At 40.4% G+C, this 14,873-nt stretch overlaps 2 protein-coding genes across 3 annotated transcripts in view; one reads left to right on the top strand and one right to left on the bottom strand.

The window, feature by feature from the left end:
- Positions 1 to 349: 349 nt before the first annotated feature.
- Positions 350 to 12,500, bottom strand: cusr (Copper-only SOD repeat protein). 2 transcript variants are annotated; one of them, XM_044028365.1, is made up of 10 exons: positions 12,289 to 12,497; positions 7,937 to 10,010; positions 7,508 to 7,607; positions 6,133 to 6,207; positions 4,807 to 4,902; positions 4,414 to 4,546; positions 4,185 to 4,299; positions 2,987 to 3,111; positions 1,326 to 1,406; positions 350 to 872 (listed from the first exon to the last, which is right to left on the bottom strand). In XM_044028365.1, the coding sequence occupies exons 1-10, from the start codon at positions 12,326 to 12,328 to the stop codon at positions 781 to 783; spliced, it is 2,931 nt and encodes a 976-aa protein (XP_043884300.1). In that variant the 5' UTR covers positions 12,329 to 12,497; the 3' UTR covers positions 350 to 780. The 2 variants fall into 2 exon arrangements, with proteins under 2 accessions (XP_043884300.1, XP_043884301.1); XM_044028366.1 differs by lacking the exons at positions 350 to 872; positions 1,326 to 1,406; positions 2,987 to 3,111; ... (1 more) ...; positions 4,414 to 4,546; positions 4,807 to 4,902 and adding an exon at positions 5,723 to 5,930 and having other exon boundaries at positions 12,289 to 12,500.
- Positions 12,501 to 14,795: 2,295 nt separating this feature from the next.
- add3a (adducin 3 (gamma) a) overlaps positions 14,796 to 14,873 on the top strand; it is an 86,723-nt gene continuing 86,645 nt past the window's right edge. The window contains exon 1 of the mRNA XM_044028373.1: positions 14,796 to 14,814. The gene's annotated coding sequence lies outside the window, so the exon portion shown is untranslated. The remainder of the gene's footprint in view (positions 14,815 to 14,873) is intronic.

Here is a 14,873-nt window from a genome sequence, read left to right as displayed (position 1 = left end):
TGGTGTGTGTTTGCCGATATCTGATAATGCCTCCTAAAGCCAATATCTGCTGATATCTGCCGATAATATTGTGCATCCCTAAATGGGATATCCTAATGTTTCATTTTCAGTCATTATAGATTAGCTCTAAGATAAAAAGGGCTCACTCACTGATAGTTTATCTGGCATTAGAAAATGATGACCATAATAATAGTGATAAAAACCATAATAAAATGATTACTTACTACTTACAGATCTTTATAAAGGATATCATATGTTAAGAAAGTACTGCCCTGAAAGAGCACTGTACTCTACACATATTTACCCGTGATTTTCACAGATTTAAATGAATAACAACACACACTCATCGTTGGCAATGACATAGAAACGTTACTATTTTTTTATTCAGAACTTTCCATATAGTATTTACACAATAATCTTGAATATATAGATACAGAATGTATTGATAGTGCATACACAAATAAAAAGGTTAAATCAAATGCAATACATTTAAATAACTCCCCTCACCCATTCCAACTGTTTAAATGGATAAAACATGTTTGTAAAGGTCACAATGGACATATAATGGACACATTGTTGCCTAAAATGCATATAACAAGACCAAATGTAAAATGGCAAGTGACATCTTCATTGGTTTACAAAAGAGACACCGATATTGTTTGTTTCGTCGTCAATGAAATGACCACAACAGCTACGTTTCAGAAACACATTCACAGTGTCACAGTAAGAGGATCCGTGTACCTTTTTCTGATGATGCATGGTTGTAGCTGAATCTCTGAGCTATAAATAAGCTGCAGATGGCAGCAGGCAGGCGGCAGCAAACGCCAAGGCAAGAAGAAAACCTCCTGGCACCAGAGGCATAACTGCACTACCTGAGGGCATCAAATTAAAAATGTGAGCAGACATTGTTCAAGCCAGGAGTTCACTATTAAAAGAGGTTATGACTTATGGTGAATGTTATTTATGTACTCAGAGGTTGTCCTTTTTAGGTATAAAGACATGCACTGTATACCTCTCCTGAAGCTGTGTAATTAAAAGTAAAATTGAAATAGGAAATAATGAGTGGAGTTTGTATTTCAGTGTCATAAGTCTTATTTTATCCTTATTTATTGCATTCAGTGTGATTCAGTGAATAGTTTTAGAGAGCTGGTTCCATAAATAAAGGGACGGTTTCCCTAATAATATGACTTATTTTGTTTTTATTTATACAGTGTTGAAAACTCAAGTTCTCTGTATTGCATGAAAGTAGGAGCCCTTGAATTAGCTCAAGGGACATGTTGTTTTTGTTTTTGAATGAATGAATGAATTGAATTAAGTGTACTTACTTGCACATGAGTCTGACTCCCTGTATTTGCCCATCTTCTCACTGGTTTTGACAGACTTGAGAAGTTCTGGGCTGACATTCCCTTTAAGCACAAAGACAATGAACATTAACACACTGAAGTTCAAAAAGGAATAATTTTTCAATCAAGTCAGATGATGATACACCAGGATGTGAAAAGTGTTGCAGAGAAAATACAGTTATAGGACGTTTTGTTTTGAGTTACAGTGCTTTTCATTAAGAGACTCAGTGTTTGAGTCTTTTTCTATGGAAGTGCATTGCATTGCCATCAGAATCAGAATCAGAATCGGAAGAGCTTTATTGCCAAGTATGATTTGCACATACAAGGAATTTGTTCTGGTGTCATTGGTGCATAACAAGCATACAAAATTAAAAAAAAGTTAAGTTAAACAGTATACGTAAACGTATATATACACAGTATATAAATGTTTTTTGTTTTTTTTTAAAAAAAAAGATGAAAAAGAAAAAGAGCACTACAGAAGATGTTGTTATAAATCGAACTCTCAATAAAGGAATGACTGTGTTTATTGTTTCAAATGCTCTCTAAACTAAAAATTATTCAGTAAATCAGAAAAAAATGACTCAATCCAAAAAATAAATTATTTAGAAAAATAGAAATAGTTACTCAAACCAACATTTTTTTTGCAATGCGCTTCCGTAATTTTCCACTTCCTCAAAGGTACAACCCTTTTTTCATCACCCCCTCTCAGCGATGCTCTCTGAAAACCCCTCAGTGTCCTGCTGCCTGCTGCATTCGTCTCAGCAAGAGAGGCTTTCTCAAAAATGATCGCATTAGCAAAGTGTTCTTGTGAGGGAATTTTGAGGGCATAAATGCCCTTCCTGTGCTATACTGTGTGAAACTCCTGCACAGACTCTTCTCTGTTCCTCCCTCTTGGGACAGAGGAAGGGACAGAAAATGAGACACACAGACACTCAACTCCAGCATCAGGTTACTCAGCAATTTTTCAGGTTTTCTAAAGATTTTCAATGCCCATAATTGTTCATTGTCCCGATAAAAACAGCCAGTCTGGAGACACTGTTAAAGGGTTTTTAGTAGTACATACAGTCTAATAGATTCATATTTTATCACAAAGACCTGTTTTTGTTTATGAATACAGAACCCACTAGTTACTAGTATTCATGCGATTACATTAATCCATTATCCAATTTACTAAACATCATTTACTGAACATCATTTGTTTTTCTTGCTTTATACCATATTTATATCTACTTTTAAACAGGTTTTTTTTAAAGATAATATCAAAGGTCTTCTTCAACTTCCCGGTGTGCTTAGGAAGTGATCCACGATACCACATTACTACCCTTACACCTTCAGTGTTACACTGTATACAAATAACATTGACAGCAGATCACTTACCTTCTTCAATATTCCTGTTTCATTTAAAGATGCCAGTCTGACATTAATCCTCGAAAGTCAAACAATATAATCTACAGTCTGTAGAAGGTTAATTGTAATAATTGCAGGATAATTGTTTTGTTTTTTTTGCTGTAACCAATATGCCGACATATCTATTTATTTATATCCACTTTTAAACAGATTTTAGAGCCACAGCACTCGTTCAATGTCACGTCATTTATCCCACTTTCAGTGGATGCAGTCTGCTTTAATTGCAGATGCCTTACCAGACACCATGAAGTTGACTCGCTGACACTTTCGTCCCACTACAGACTGGGGAGAGCTGGACAGGATGGTGACTCTTGCTATTTCCACCACCAGGGTACTTGCAACTCTCCTACGGAAGTCGTATCTGGGCAAAATGAAAATATGAACTGAATATTTGCACAATATATTAGGTTTAATCAATCAATAAATAAACTTCACTTAGTTGTTAAAGTCAACTTCATGATTTGTAATGGCTTCAAAGATCCATTATGCAACATTTAGCCAACATCAAACTCTCCCTCCCTCTAGCAAGCAGCACTTTTGAATTGAGCAAACAAAAATTGAACCAGAAATTACACAAATTGCAAATTTAATCGTTCAAAACTATTGTATTTTATTTGTTTGAAAATACACTTTTTGTTTGCAATGATCGGAATTTTGTTTGCGCTCCGGAAGCTGCCGTTTGATTGGCTATTGAGCGACAGTAGTCGCGGGCTTGGCGTCGCTGTCTGGAACTTATAATTGTAAGTGTCTAACGTTTGTTGGATTATAAAAGTCAGAAACGTACAATTATTTTGTCAGATGTTGACGGGGGAAAGCCGGTTTTATTTCTTCCTTGATTTGTTAGTAACTTGATGCATACATAATCTTACATGTCTGTGTTCATGGTCTTGTTTTGGTCTGACATGCTGGCACTCAGTTTTTTAGCATGTGTTATAACTGTATAACAGGGAACCAATGAAAGCGGCACTGTGCTGTGACGTCGGTTGCCAAGCTCTATATAAGAGTATTACTATGTGTAATATGTGACGATGTGGCTATATAATGACCAAATGACTTTAAGTTTATGTGAGTAGTAAACGTGTAAAAGATCAGCTGTTAATAAAACTTCAAGCAGACCAAATTAGATCCCGTTAAAAATGGACATTTCAGACCCCTGTGATTGATCGCAGAACTGTATCAATTCTCTTCTGGATTTAGTAAGTGATAGTTACTCTCATTTAAAATAATACAACAAATACAACACAACAGATTGTTAACGATGGCTGCAAAAGTGAGGATAAATGAAGAAATAACTAGACTATCAATGTGCAATTATGTATCTTCATCATACTGTATATTTTCAGGCAAAACCTGAAAAAATATTTGTACTAAGAGTAAACGTTCTATTCTGATTATGAGTATTAATCAAACAGAGTGACCTGTCGTCACACACACCTGCTGAACTCAGTCACAGTGGGAAATGTCTGCTCTGCTGCAGGGGATTCTGGGATAATGTCAGCGCATGCAATGACGCTGTCTCCATTCTTCAGCATGAGAGATTTATGGACCACTGAAAAGAAAACCCACCTCAACCGTTATTACTAGTAAATATAAAGTTTCCCCCCCACTACTGATTCCCACTTTTACCATCATTGTACTGCAAACAGCGTTGTCAGTGTGGTACCTGTGTTGTCTCCAGAGAGCTGGATGATGCAGTCAGTGAAGAGTTGCCTCTTGGTCAGACTGACCGAGCCTTGCCTCGCAGATATTTCCCCCACCACACAGCACAGAGGGTTTGCTAATGAACATCCAGAGTGCTGCAGAGGGAAGAAAATGATGGAAGCGCATCTCACATTTAGCACGAAAGAGACATTTTGATTGCTGCTTTGAAATCGAGTCTTACTGTACTCACATATTTAAGGTTATAAATGTACAATTGCTTCTTTTTTAACATGAAGGAAAGATGAAGGACAAGTTGTGGAGGACAAACGGGGACATAAATGAGCATGACGATATACGGCAACAAAGTGTGTGCAACCTGGTGTTTGCAAAGACAGGAAGAGAGAGTATCACTCACCCCCGATGTCATGTTGAAGGGGTTGTACGTGTCTCCCGCGTTGTTACACTGTCTGCCTGTGCGGCTGTTTGTGATGAACAAGGATGCCTCAGGTGTCTGCAGCAAGCCATATATGGAGGAAGTTTTAAATGCACTTTATAACTTCAGTCAACTTCAGTCAACCTGCACCAACTGTTCACCCTAATGCACGGCCTCTCTCCTTCAGAATGAAGGACACTAGTTATTCACTGACCTGAGAATCAAGAAAACGGGTATCACTCATTTGTCTTGGGCCTTTTTTCAGACCTGGGATCAACATCAATGCCATCGCGTGTGGATCGCTCTACCTTGGACTGTTCACACCTGGCATAAAAATGCCTATAGGAGGCGTCTCCTATGAGATCGGATCTGTCTTCCCCACCTTGGTTTGAGGACACGTTCAGGAAGGACTCGGAAGCGTTCAGACCTTTACGTAGTGCAACCTGCACGTGTTCAGCTCACTCAGGATGGCAGGATGGATGTAGCATGAATATTCAAGCTATCCGTTAATGTGACTTTTTGAAATTCTCACAGATACAAAACTGAAAAACATTTTCTACTCCAGTGACTACCTAATTTGTAGTGCATCTATCATCACAGGGTGGTAGCAGCATCAAGCGACTGCTGTCCAGAGATTTTCTGAATGTTACTTGAAGCTGGTCCTCTTAAGCTCCACATGCTGTAGATCCCATAGAAGTGATGGCATTTGTCCTTGAATGCATATGCTGCAAAGCCTGCATTTCTTTCACCCACTCTCATGCGCTGGAGTTTAGAACATTCGACTAATAACCTGTGTCAGCTGGGATCGGCTCCAGCAGCACCCATGACCCCCATGTGGAGAATAAAGCGGGTAGACAATGAATGAATTAATGAATGAATGAAATGCCCATCCCTAGATGGATGTTTATACCAGGTCTGAACGGGGTCTTAGTGAGTGCCTCTTGTGTTTGGTTTTGGCTCAGACCTGCAACTAAATCCTGATTATACTAAATTAAATTCAACACCTTTCTTTTGTCACTGTCATAAAACCAACCCGAGCACTATTGATGTGGATCTTTTTGTGTTGCCAGTGTTTCCTCTGTCTCAGACACTGGCTTCTCAGGTGTCTTACTTATCTCATAACATTTCCTTTCCGAGTTCTTCTGTTTGTCCTTTCCAAAAGAAAGGTGGCACGGGGCTGAAGACTGCTGCTGCCCCGCGTCGTTTTTATCATTGACTGTTGCAATTGTATTTGGTTTGGACTTTTCCAAACCAAATAATTGATTGATCGACATGATTGTAGAGTGTACAGTATGACTCTGCACTTACATTTAGCCTCGATGATTGAAGGGTGACCAAGAGTGTGGTATCACTGCTACTCCCATCAGGAAACATCTGCTGGCTCTAGAAATGATTAAAAAAGAAAATTAGGGACTCGACTTTGATTTGAACGTCACATTCTTACACCCACGACACCTGTTGTTATTAGGTAGCTAAAATGGATGGCAGTGGGGATTTGGGGATATTACAGCATTCTTTTACGCTCACTCTGTGACTCTCTGATTGACCTAATTAGCAGGTTAAGCTTGAGATTCATCCCTGAGACTTTTCATTTTCCCCTCAGTGATATGTCTTCTTTTCAGATATCATGAGCTCTGTAGAGCATAGCCCAGTATGGGGCCTCTGGAGGGGAGCTGACATACACAGCTGTTCCCTTGGTGAGCTTGCTAGTTCAGGGGGCCAGTAGGACTCACTAGCGATAGCAGACGAAGCTCAGGCTCACTAATGATCTCTGCAACCCAGACGTAATGAATTCTATGTCTGTCCAGCTCAGAGGAAATACTCTGTCATGTTTTTGTGGCAGCTTGGCTTGGAAAGAAAGGAAACCTCATATGTTTTTCTATGAGATCTTGTAACTTAGATCTCGACAAATCATAGTTCATTTGTCCAGGCAAACAGCGTGAGCTGACCAGTTTTAGAGCTGTGCAGGTGACATGACTAGATGAAAATAAATCGCAGTCAGCTTCCCCAATGCATTTTTTTCTTTTTTTATAGCTTATATCGTATTTCAATTCGGCCCATTCACATTGATTCAAATGCAGTGAAAAATAAGCCTCTTAAGCTGAGAAAGAAGAGCTGCCTTTCCTCCTTAATAGTCCAGGGTGTAACATTATTGTTAGAAATTGAATATACTACACATAAGTGGCTTTTAATCATGTTTAATCTCTTTAAAATACCCTTGCATTAGAGATATACAGCTCACTACTCAAACAACAAAGATGACGTCATCCTTTCTGGCTTGTAACATGCTTCATAAGAAGAGAAGTGAGCAGTGGAGTTCTCCTTTTGTTACAATCTGCAGTATCACCATTAGTTTTTTTTTCCTCCATCTTATAAAAACTGGTGACATTTTTAGCTGTGGCAAACTTCTTCATTTATAAATGCAATCTTTGAAAGGTGGTGTAGCACATGTGAACAGCTGTGTTCTGTCTCAAAAGATTTCACCCATAGCATGTGATATAAAGGCCTCGACTTTAAAAAATAAATACATCTGAGTGTCCACTCTATACACACAATACACAGTGTCCAGTGTGTATAGTGAGAAAGAAGTGAGGTTAACAGAACTCTGTAGACGGTCACAACGGAATACAGGTATGAACATGAAAAACTAAACTGCATTTAGTAGAAAATATTTAGTTCCTACCAATTGAACTGTTCCAGTCACTGTACCGTTGAATATAGCCTTGGCAATAGTCCATTGTCCTTCTGAATTTCTTTCATGTGAAATGTCGGCACACCTCATTCTAAAGAAGCACACACATGCACACGCACAAGAGGACAGGACACAAAAACAAGATCAAAACACATTTAAATCCTGCATAGTTAACGTTGAGGAAACTCTATCTCCTAGTATTTTGTTGAGTCATCCTTAATGACTGGGAATCTAATCCTTGTTATCTGTCATCTAAGAAACATCTTTTCAGCAGTCACAGTAAAATAAATACATTCCTAATCCTTATCTTTACTTCTCTCTACTACAGCCTACATATGTAAAATGCTTCACTTGATTTCACTTTGACCTCCTCTGTTGGTTCATGTCTAATTAATCTAATCAGCACAAACAAATTCTCACCTTGATCCATTGGCATAGTGAACCACCAGTGACCTTCCCACTATGCTGTAGGGTCCAGTTAATTGGATATCATTGTCCATGTAAAGAGCCTCAGAGTGGCTGAGGCCATCCAGCATCCCAAACTTTCCACTGATGTCTCCAATTTCATACTGGTCCACAGTACCAGTTCCTGGTGTGGGAGAGTTTGATATGTCCAATGGGTTGAAGTGACCCATGACGTTTGCATCGGAGCAGGGCTTTACACTGCCATGTTTCACTGGCAACATATGAACATGATAGCCTCCTGCTAAGGCATTCAAGTTAATCAAAGATACATTAATAGTCGTAGGGCTTTGCGGGCCAGCTTGGGAGAACCACACTTGGCCAATGGACACCCCAGGGCCAGACCAGTTTCCCAAGCTAGCTTTGTGGACCCGCATTATTGTAACATTGGCACAAGCAATCCTTGGCCCTCCTCCATCTGCTTCATGGATGACCACAGAACGACCAATAAAACCTGACTCAGGCAACCAGGAAGTGACATCGGTGAAAAAGTGTTTTGTGTCTACTCCACCCACCCTGGTGCCAAGGTTGATGGGGCTGTGTTTGCTGGAGAGGTCTGCCACCTCACAGGATAAGGGACTGGCTGAGCCACAATGGATGGCATAGCTGCTGTCTCCAGTGTTGATGTTAAAGGGATTCCAGTGTCCCCCTACCGTGCTGCAGTGTCTCTCATCATCATCCCTGTCTGAGCTAATGGGGTAGGTGTGAACATGCCAATTGTGATTTCTGGTTGGTGTCTGTGTGGGATTTCCATATGACAGATCCATAAAGATGGATACGTCAGACAAAGGGTTGTTCTGTAGTTGGGTGAACCAGATCTCGCCGACCACAGGGCTCTGAAATCTGGCTCTGGCAACAATAACTTCACCGGGGTAGCTGATGCTGGCACAAACATACCTGGCACCATTTGTTTGGTGAATAACCACTGAGCGTCCCACAATACTGTTCTGTCCAAAGAGAGGAAGGTTGAAATCCAAGAACACCATATTGATCTCATCTTTACCTGCGAGGGACACGTGTTTGGTGCTTAGATCTCCAATCTCATACTTGTCGTGTGTTGACCCAGGAACTTTTGGGTATGTTGGGTCATTAGTGTTGACATCAAATGGGTTCCAGTGGCCACCCACATTGTCATTTGAACACTGGCTTGCTGCAGAGAATGTGAATGAAGGGACAGGAAACAGGTGGACATGGTAAGGGCCGACTCTGCTCTGCAAGTTAGTCAGGTTGACCCGCATCTCTGTCACATCAAAACTGGAGGCCTGTTGGAAGCTAAAGTATCCTTTGATCCCTTTCATATTCACAATAGCAGTCACCTGTTTCCCTGGCACGTGATAAATCTGAGAGCACTTGTAACTTGACCCCATGTGGAAAAGAAGGAAACCAGGGCTGGGGTTTTTCGTAATGTCCAGACGTGATTTCTCGGGTTGCAAAGGGGTTCCAACTTTGACTATCCCCAAACTAGTCAAAGTGGAGACGTCTAAGCTTCCAAGTAGAACATCACAGCTTGCTGCAGTGCTCGTAGATCCAAAGAGAGTGATATTGGTTTGGGAGGCATCAACCTGACCAATTGTAATTAGGTCTGCAAGAAGCCTAGGGTTGGTCTCTCCCATATTGAGGCGAATGTAAACATTACCGGCAATAGGGCCAGTAAACCTGGCCTGACGGGTCAAAGAAGTTTGACCTTGACTTACAACAGTGCATACTTTAGTGCCGTCACATGTCTGCAAAGTCAGTGAGAAGTCATCCAAGTGTGGACGTTGTTCAAAGAGGCTTGACACATTAACAGTGGAGTTTGATGCAGGATCAGCTGTGAAGTTAAATATGATGGGGCCAATGTTTGCCTCTGAACAAGGTTGAGCAAATTGGCCAAACATGACGGGGAATTCACTGAGAGACATTTTAACTGGCCCACATGATCCTGCACCAGATACTGTGACAATGGCTGTCTGGGATGTAGAATCAAACTGCACCTGCCCTGTGACTCCTGCCATGTTCAGAGGCGCCCGAAACTGAATACAGGAAATAGCATCTGAAAGACAAGAGTGTGATTATTACAATGTGTGATGCACAGTGCAGTGGACTAGTTTGGTTCTGTGAATCCTACCATGTTATGAAAAGGCTTAAAACGATGTAGAAGTGTGAATTTTTGTGATTTTAGGGTACCTAACTTTATCTACAGTGATTATCAAATGTGCTGATTTTGAGCATTTTATAGTCACGTTGTGAAAGTCGCAGTTCCACTGTTGACTCTCAGTTCAAAAGCCAGGTTAACAATAAAGAAGTGATAGTGGCAACTAAATAACGGTAGTCAGAATTGACTCGCATTGTTGCCTTACAGTAAAAACCCTTTCTGTATGGAGTTTTCATGTTCTCCCTGTGTGTGCCTGGGTTTTCTCTGGGTACTCTGATTTCCTCCCACAGTCAAAAAATATGTAGAGGTTAATTTTACACTCTAGATTGGCCATAGTTGTGAATGTGAGAATGAATAGTTGTTCATCTCTGTGTGTTGGCCCTGTGATGGACTGGCGACCTGTCAAAGGTGTACCCCGCCTTTTGACAGCCAGGATTGACTCCAGTTGATTAAAATCCAATTATGCTCCTATAATATCTACTCATTTCAATTTGGTTAATGATAGATAACTAGAGTGATTGGTAAGGTCAGGGATATTCCCTAATCTAGCTGTGAGGCCCCTTTTATGGTTACTGTAAAAACACCCTTCAAGTGTCAGACTCCGATGGTGAAATATCCATGTAACAATATGCAAAACTTGAGTGAAGAGCAGCATATGCATCCACCACTTTTTTTTAAATTTTTTTCATATTTTGTTACACTCACATAAATTTCACTATGCATCACCATTCCTCTTGCATTGCATTCATAGAATGCAAGAGGAATTTTCCAAAGGTAATGTTCCCCTGCAAGTGTGGCATAAATACTGAAACAAGTCAGGCAAGGAAATGCACATATGGTGGAACATTTAAATGAATAAAACAGCCTTCATAAACGGTTGATAGTGTTTGAAGATGTGTAGAAGGATAATTATTTTCCTGGCTCTTTCTTACACCCGGCGCAAAGTGTTGGACATCACAGTGCAAATATTGTTGCTAGTTTCCATTCAATGCTATTGTTATTTTCATGCCCAGTGCCCATGTTGTGTAGGTAGGAATTGCACACACATTGCTATCTTGAGGCAGCAGAAAGTCACTGTGCCATTGACCAAACAAATACCTAGATTCAATTGTGCAGTATTTTCAAATGTAGATTGAATTTGCTATCCTGTCTGAAAGAATTGTTGATGGGACCTATAGGATCAGTAGATGGCCAGAGGTAGAGGGTCCACAGGTCATGGACCACGTACCTCACAGGAACCCTGAAGGGTTCTTGCTAGTACACAAGCAGATCTGACTCCTCTGTAGAGAATCGTTTACTTCTCCTGTTTAATGCATTCACCACATAAATATAGATAAAAAAACACACACAGGTTGAATTACCCCACAAGAAGGTGTGTTGCTTGGGATTGCATCTAATGCCACTAATAAATAGAGGGTTTGTACAACGGGTTCTGCCAGAGATTATTTTTTTGGCAAAAGTGTTTTCCTCTCCTCTTTGTTCATTGTGTGAACTGTTGGGTTTCTCTTATTTCCCTGATTTGAACATTTGACGGCACAGACTATTTGCACACAAAAACTTTAGGAAGTTACAGTAGCTATAATTACCAACGGCTTTTAAGAAAAAAAACATTTACAATTGGTGATTAAGGCCGCTATTTAGTAGCCATTTTCACTTCTTTATTGTTAACCTGGCTTTTGAACTGAGAGTCAAGTGGAACTGCGACTTTCACAACGTGACCATAAAATCCTCAAAATTAGCACATTTGGTAGATGAAGTTAGGTTCCCTAAAATCACTTTTTTTTTTAATTTACCCTTTTACATCATTTTAACCTTTTTCATAACTTGGTAGTATTCACAGAGTGAGATGTAACTCCTAATCCTTCAGGGGTAACTGTCATCTGTTGGTGTAAGTATTGCAGTCTGTCTCAAAACAAGTTACATATTATCAGGAAAACAATCAGTTTTAACCTAACTAGTTCACTGGTTTTCTTTCTGACAGAGTGAAATACCAGCCTGTCTCGGCAACAAACCGAAATCAGTGTTGCAAGGTGTAAACCTGGACACTCTCTGTCCCCTGTGGAAGATGTTTTAAAAACATGAATACACACAGTAAACATAATGAATATATCGTCCATTAAGTCTTAAGTATCAGGCATGCAATGTAAATTTGTAAAAGAAATTTAAAAATACTCACCAAGTAAGGAAAATATAAGGACTCCTGTCAGGAGGTACATCTTGCAAAAAAGAAGTAGTATAGTAATTAGAGTTCAAACTCTAGGTGAGGGATAAAAACAGCTCAATTGCAAGAGGGAGTTTGCCTTCATTTAAGTTCAAGCGCAGCAAAATGATGGTGTGTGTGCACGGGTGTGAGTCTAAATGTATTCTCCTGCAGCATGTCATGTGTGACTGGTTTTCTGTCTGCAGTCTGTCTGTGTCCGCCTGTGATTGGTCGACAGGCAAGTCTGCCTAATGTATGAAAGCAAGGGAGGTGGGGAGAATATTTGGCAGCCCAGATAAGTGGAGGTGACCTGATCCTGGTGTGATCATTGTGTTAATATATTCTGCTGGACTCAGTCAAGTGGAAAGGCAAAGGGAATGTTGATTGGTAGTGCACTTTAATGTCGCAATATATCAAGTTGTTGATTTGTGATTATTGAGCAATACATAAAGTCATTTGGTTGAAAGTATGCACATTCATATGAATGTGGCATCCTCGGTGGAAATTAAAGAGAAATCAGGTGCTGAGAATCATCAAGCACCTTTTAAACTGGAAGCTGAGGCCCTTAAAAAATGTTATCATAAAGATATTCTTAGCTTTCTCCTTTTGCCCTTTCTACCTCTTCCTTGTTCTTTGCATAGGATATTCCTCAGCTGTCCTTGTGAGGGTTGGAGGAAAAAAAAAAAGTAAAAATAGCGACTTGTTCCAAGAATAGCAGCCCGATGGCCCATCGTTGTGAGCTGTTTGGAGGGGATGGGCCGCGTCATGATTTACAAATATTGGAGGACGGGTGAAGTGGGTCAGGTCCTTCACCTGGCTTTTTTAGACCACTGATTGGAGCAGGAGCTGGAATCATGATGTGACAACGTCTCTGTCCCCGCGAGCCCACACAAGTTTACCATTTACACATGTGTGCACACACAGAGGACAGTGACAGCTAAACACACAGGGGCCAAGTAGTAACTGATTAGATGTTACACTGATAGTAGATTGCTCCACATTACTCACACCAAGAAAACTGTATCTGTGTAGGTTTGGCTTTTTTTTAAAGGAACATTGTATTGTTTTCTTATTTCAGACATAAAACATGTCAAAGATATCAACACGTGTGTGTGATTTCTCTTAAATCTACATCAATGTTCCTTGATTGGTTTACTGTAAACCAACAGATATCTTGTGTTCAAACAAGATAAAGTAGAGTAGCATTCTCAAAGACAAAGTGCAGCTCCTCGGCTCTGGAATACCCTGCCCTGGCACGTTAGATGCGCCCAGAGTGTTGAGCATTTTAAATCGTCTTTAAAAAAAACTACTATTACTACATGGCGTTTAACACAGCTTGAGCTGGACTCCCATTGTTTGTTTGTTTGTTTGTTTGTTTAGCTTCTTTTCTTTGGAACACTCAGTTAAAGCATTATTGATAGTTTGCTTTAGAATGCAGGTGAGCGGGCAATCGTTCCCCATGTTTATCAACAAATGAAGATTGTTGATATATTTGATGATTGATGGAGCTGGTAGCAGAGCAAGTACTTGCATAGTGCAGATGTGTCTGCTGTCAGATTATGTTTGTGTGTGTCCATATTTGTATCTGTTGAATTGTGGTTAGGTTAAGGTCAAGGTTATAATTATAGTCCAGGAAATGACTTCCACAGTCATAGAACAATAAAATCCAAGTGTTACAGATGTGGTGGCAGTTATTATTATTAGACCTGTACCAGTTATTTAATTTTAGTGTAATCTCTCGCTCTCTCTCACACACACACCATCACAACGTGCATATTTAAAACACAGGCAGACATTTACATGAGTCTATTTTATGAATTAAGATCACTGAGGAACAGTTGCCGTGAATAAAAAGCACGCTGATGGCCACCAGATGGAGGCAGAGCAGCATATACCTGTGTCACATTTGACATTCTAACACATGCCCATGTAATGTATTCCGACTGAGTCTGAAGCCTGAGCCAAAACTACCTCAATCTTCCCATAGAAAACTTTAATAAGCTTTATAATAGTTACACCAGCTTTTGTCCAGAGAATATGAGGAGTAAAAAAAAAGTGTCCAAAAAAACAACCTTTCACCCCCTGTATTTGTGGGATCATTTATAAAGTGCCCCTCTCAGAAGAACTAGGACAAACGTAAATAATGAACATGAACTTCACAGAGCGGGGGGGGGTCGCGTGTGCTCAGTCGCTCAGCAGCAATGGATTTGCGACAAAATGAGCCACCGTTAGCAGTGGCCGGGACTTCGCTTCCTGCCGCATTGTGAGCCAGCGCTTCCGGTTTAGCCGGCTGTCGTAGATCTCCACAGCATGTGTCGCCGTTGAACCGCGCCGTAGGCATCGCGTGAGCACCATCCCACTGACTTAACTTCTGCGAAAGTGCCCCGACACGTCGCGCTTGAGCGGAGTCATTGAATTTAAACGTTCAGAAGAAGGTCCGCGGACACGGGTCGAATGTCAGCTGTCAAACACAGACCTCCTCCTCCTCCTCTTCCACACCAGGTATCTGCATGCTTGTGTCAAATGTGTTTAGATTTGATTTATAACTCTGCGCTGTCGTT

This window comes from Solea senegalensis, linkage group LG6, assembly GCF_019176455.1.
Source record: "Solea senegalensis isolate Sse05_10M linkage group LG6, IFAPA_SoseM_1, whole genome shotgun sequence".
Lineage (NCBI taxonomy): Eukaryota > Metazoa > Chordata > Actinopteri > Pleuronectiformes > Soleidae > Solea > Solea senegalensis.
Note: the sequence above shows the minus strand (reverse complement) of the source record. Positions and strands in the feature narration are given on the sequence as shown.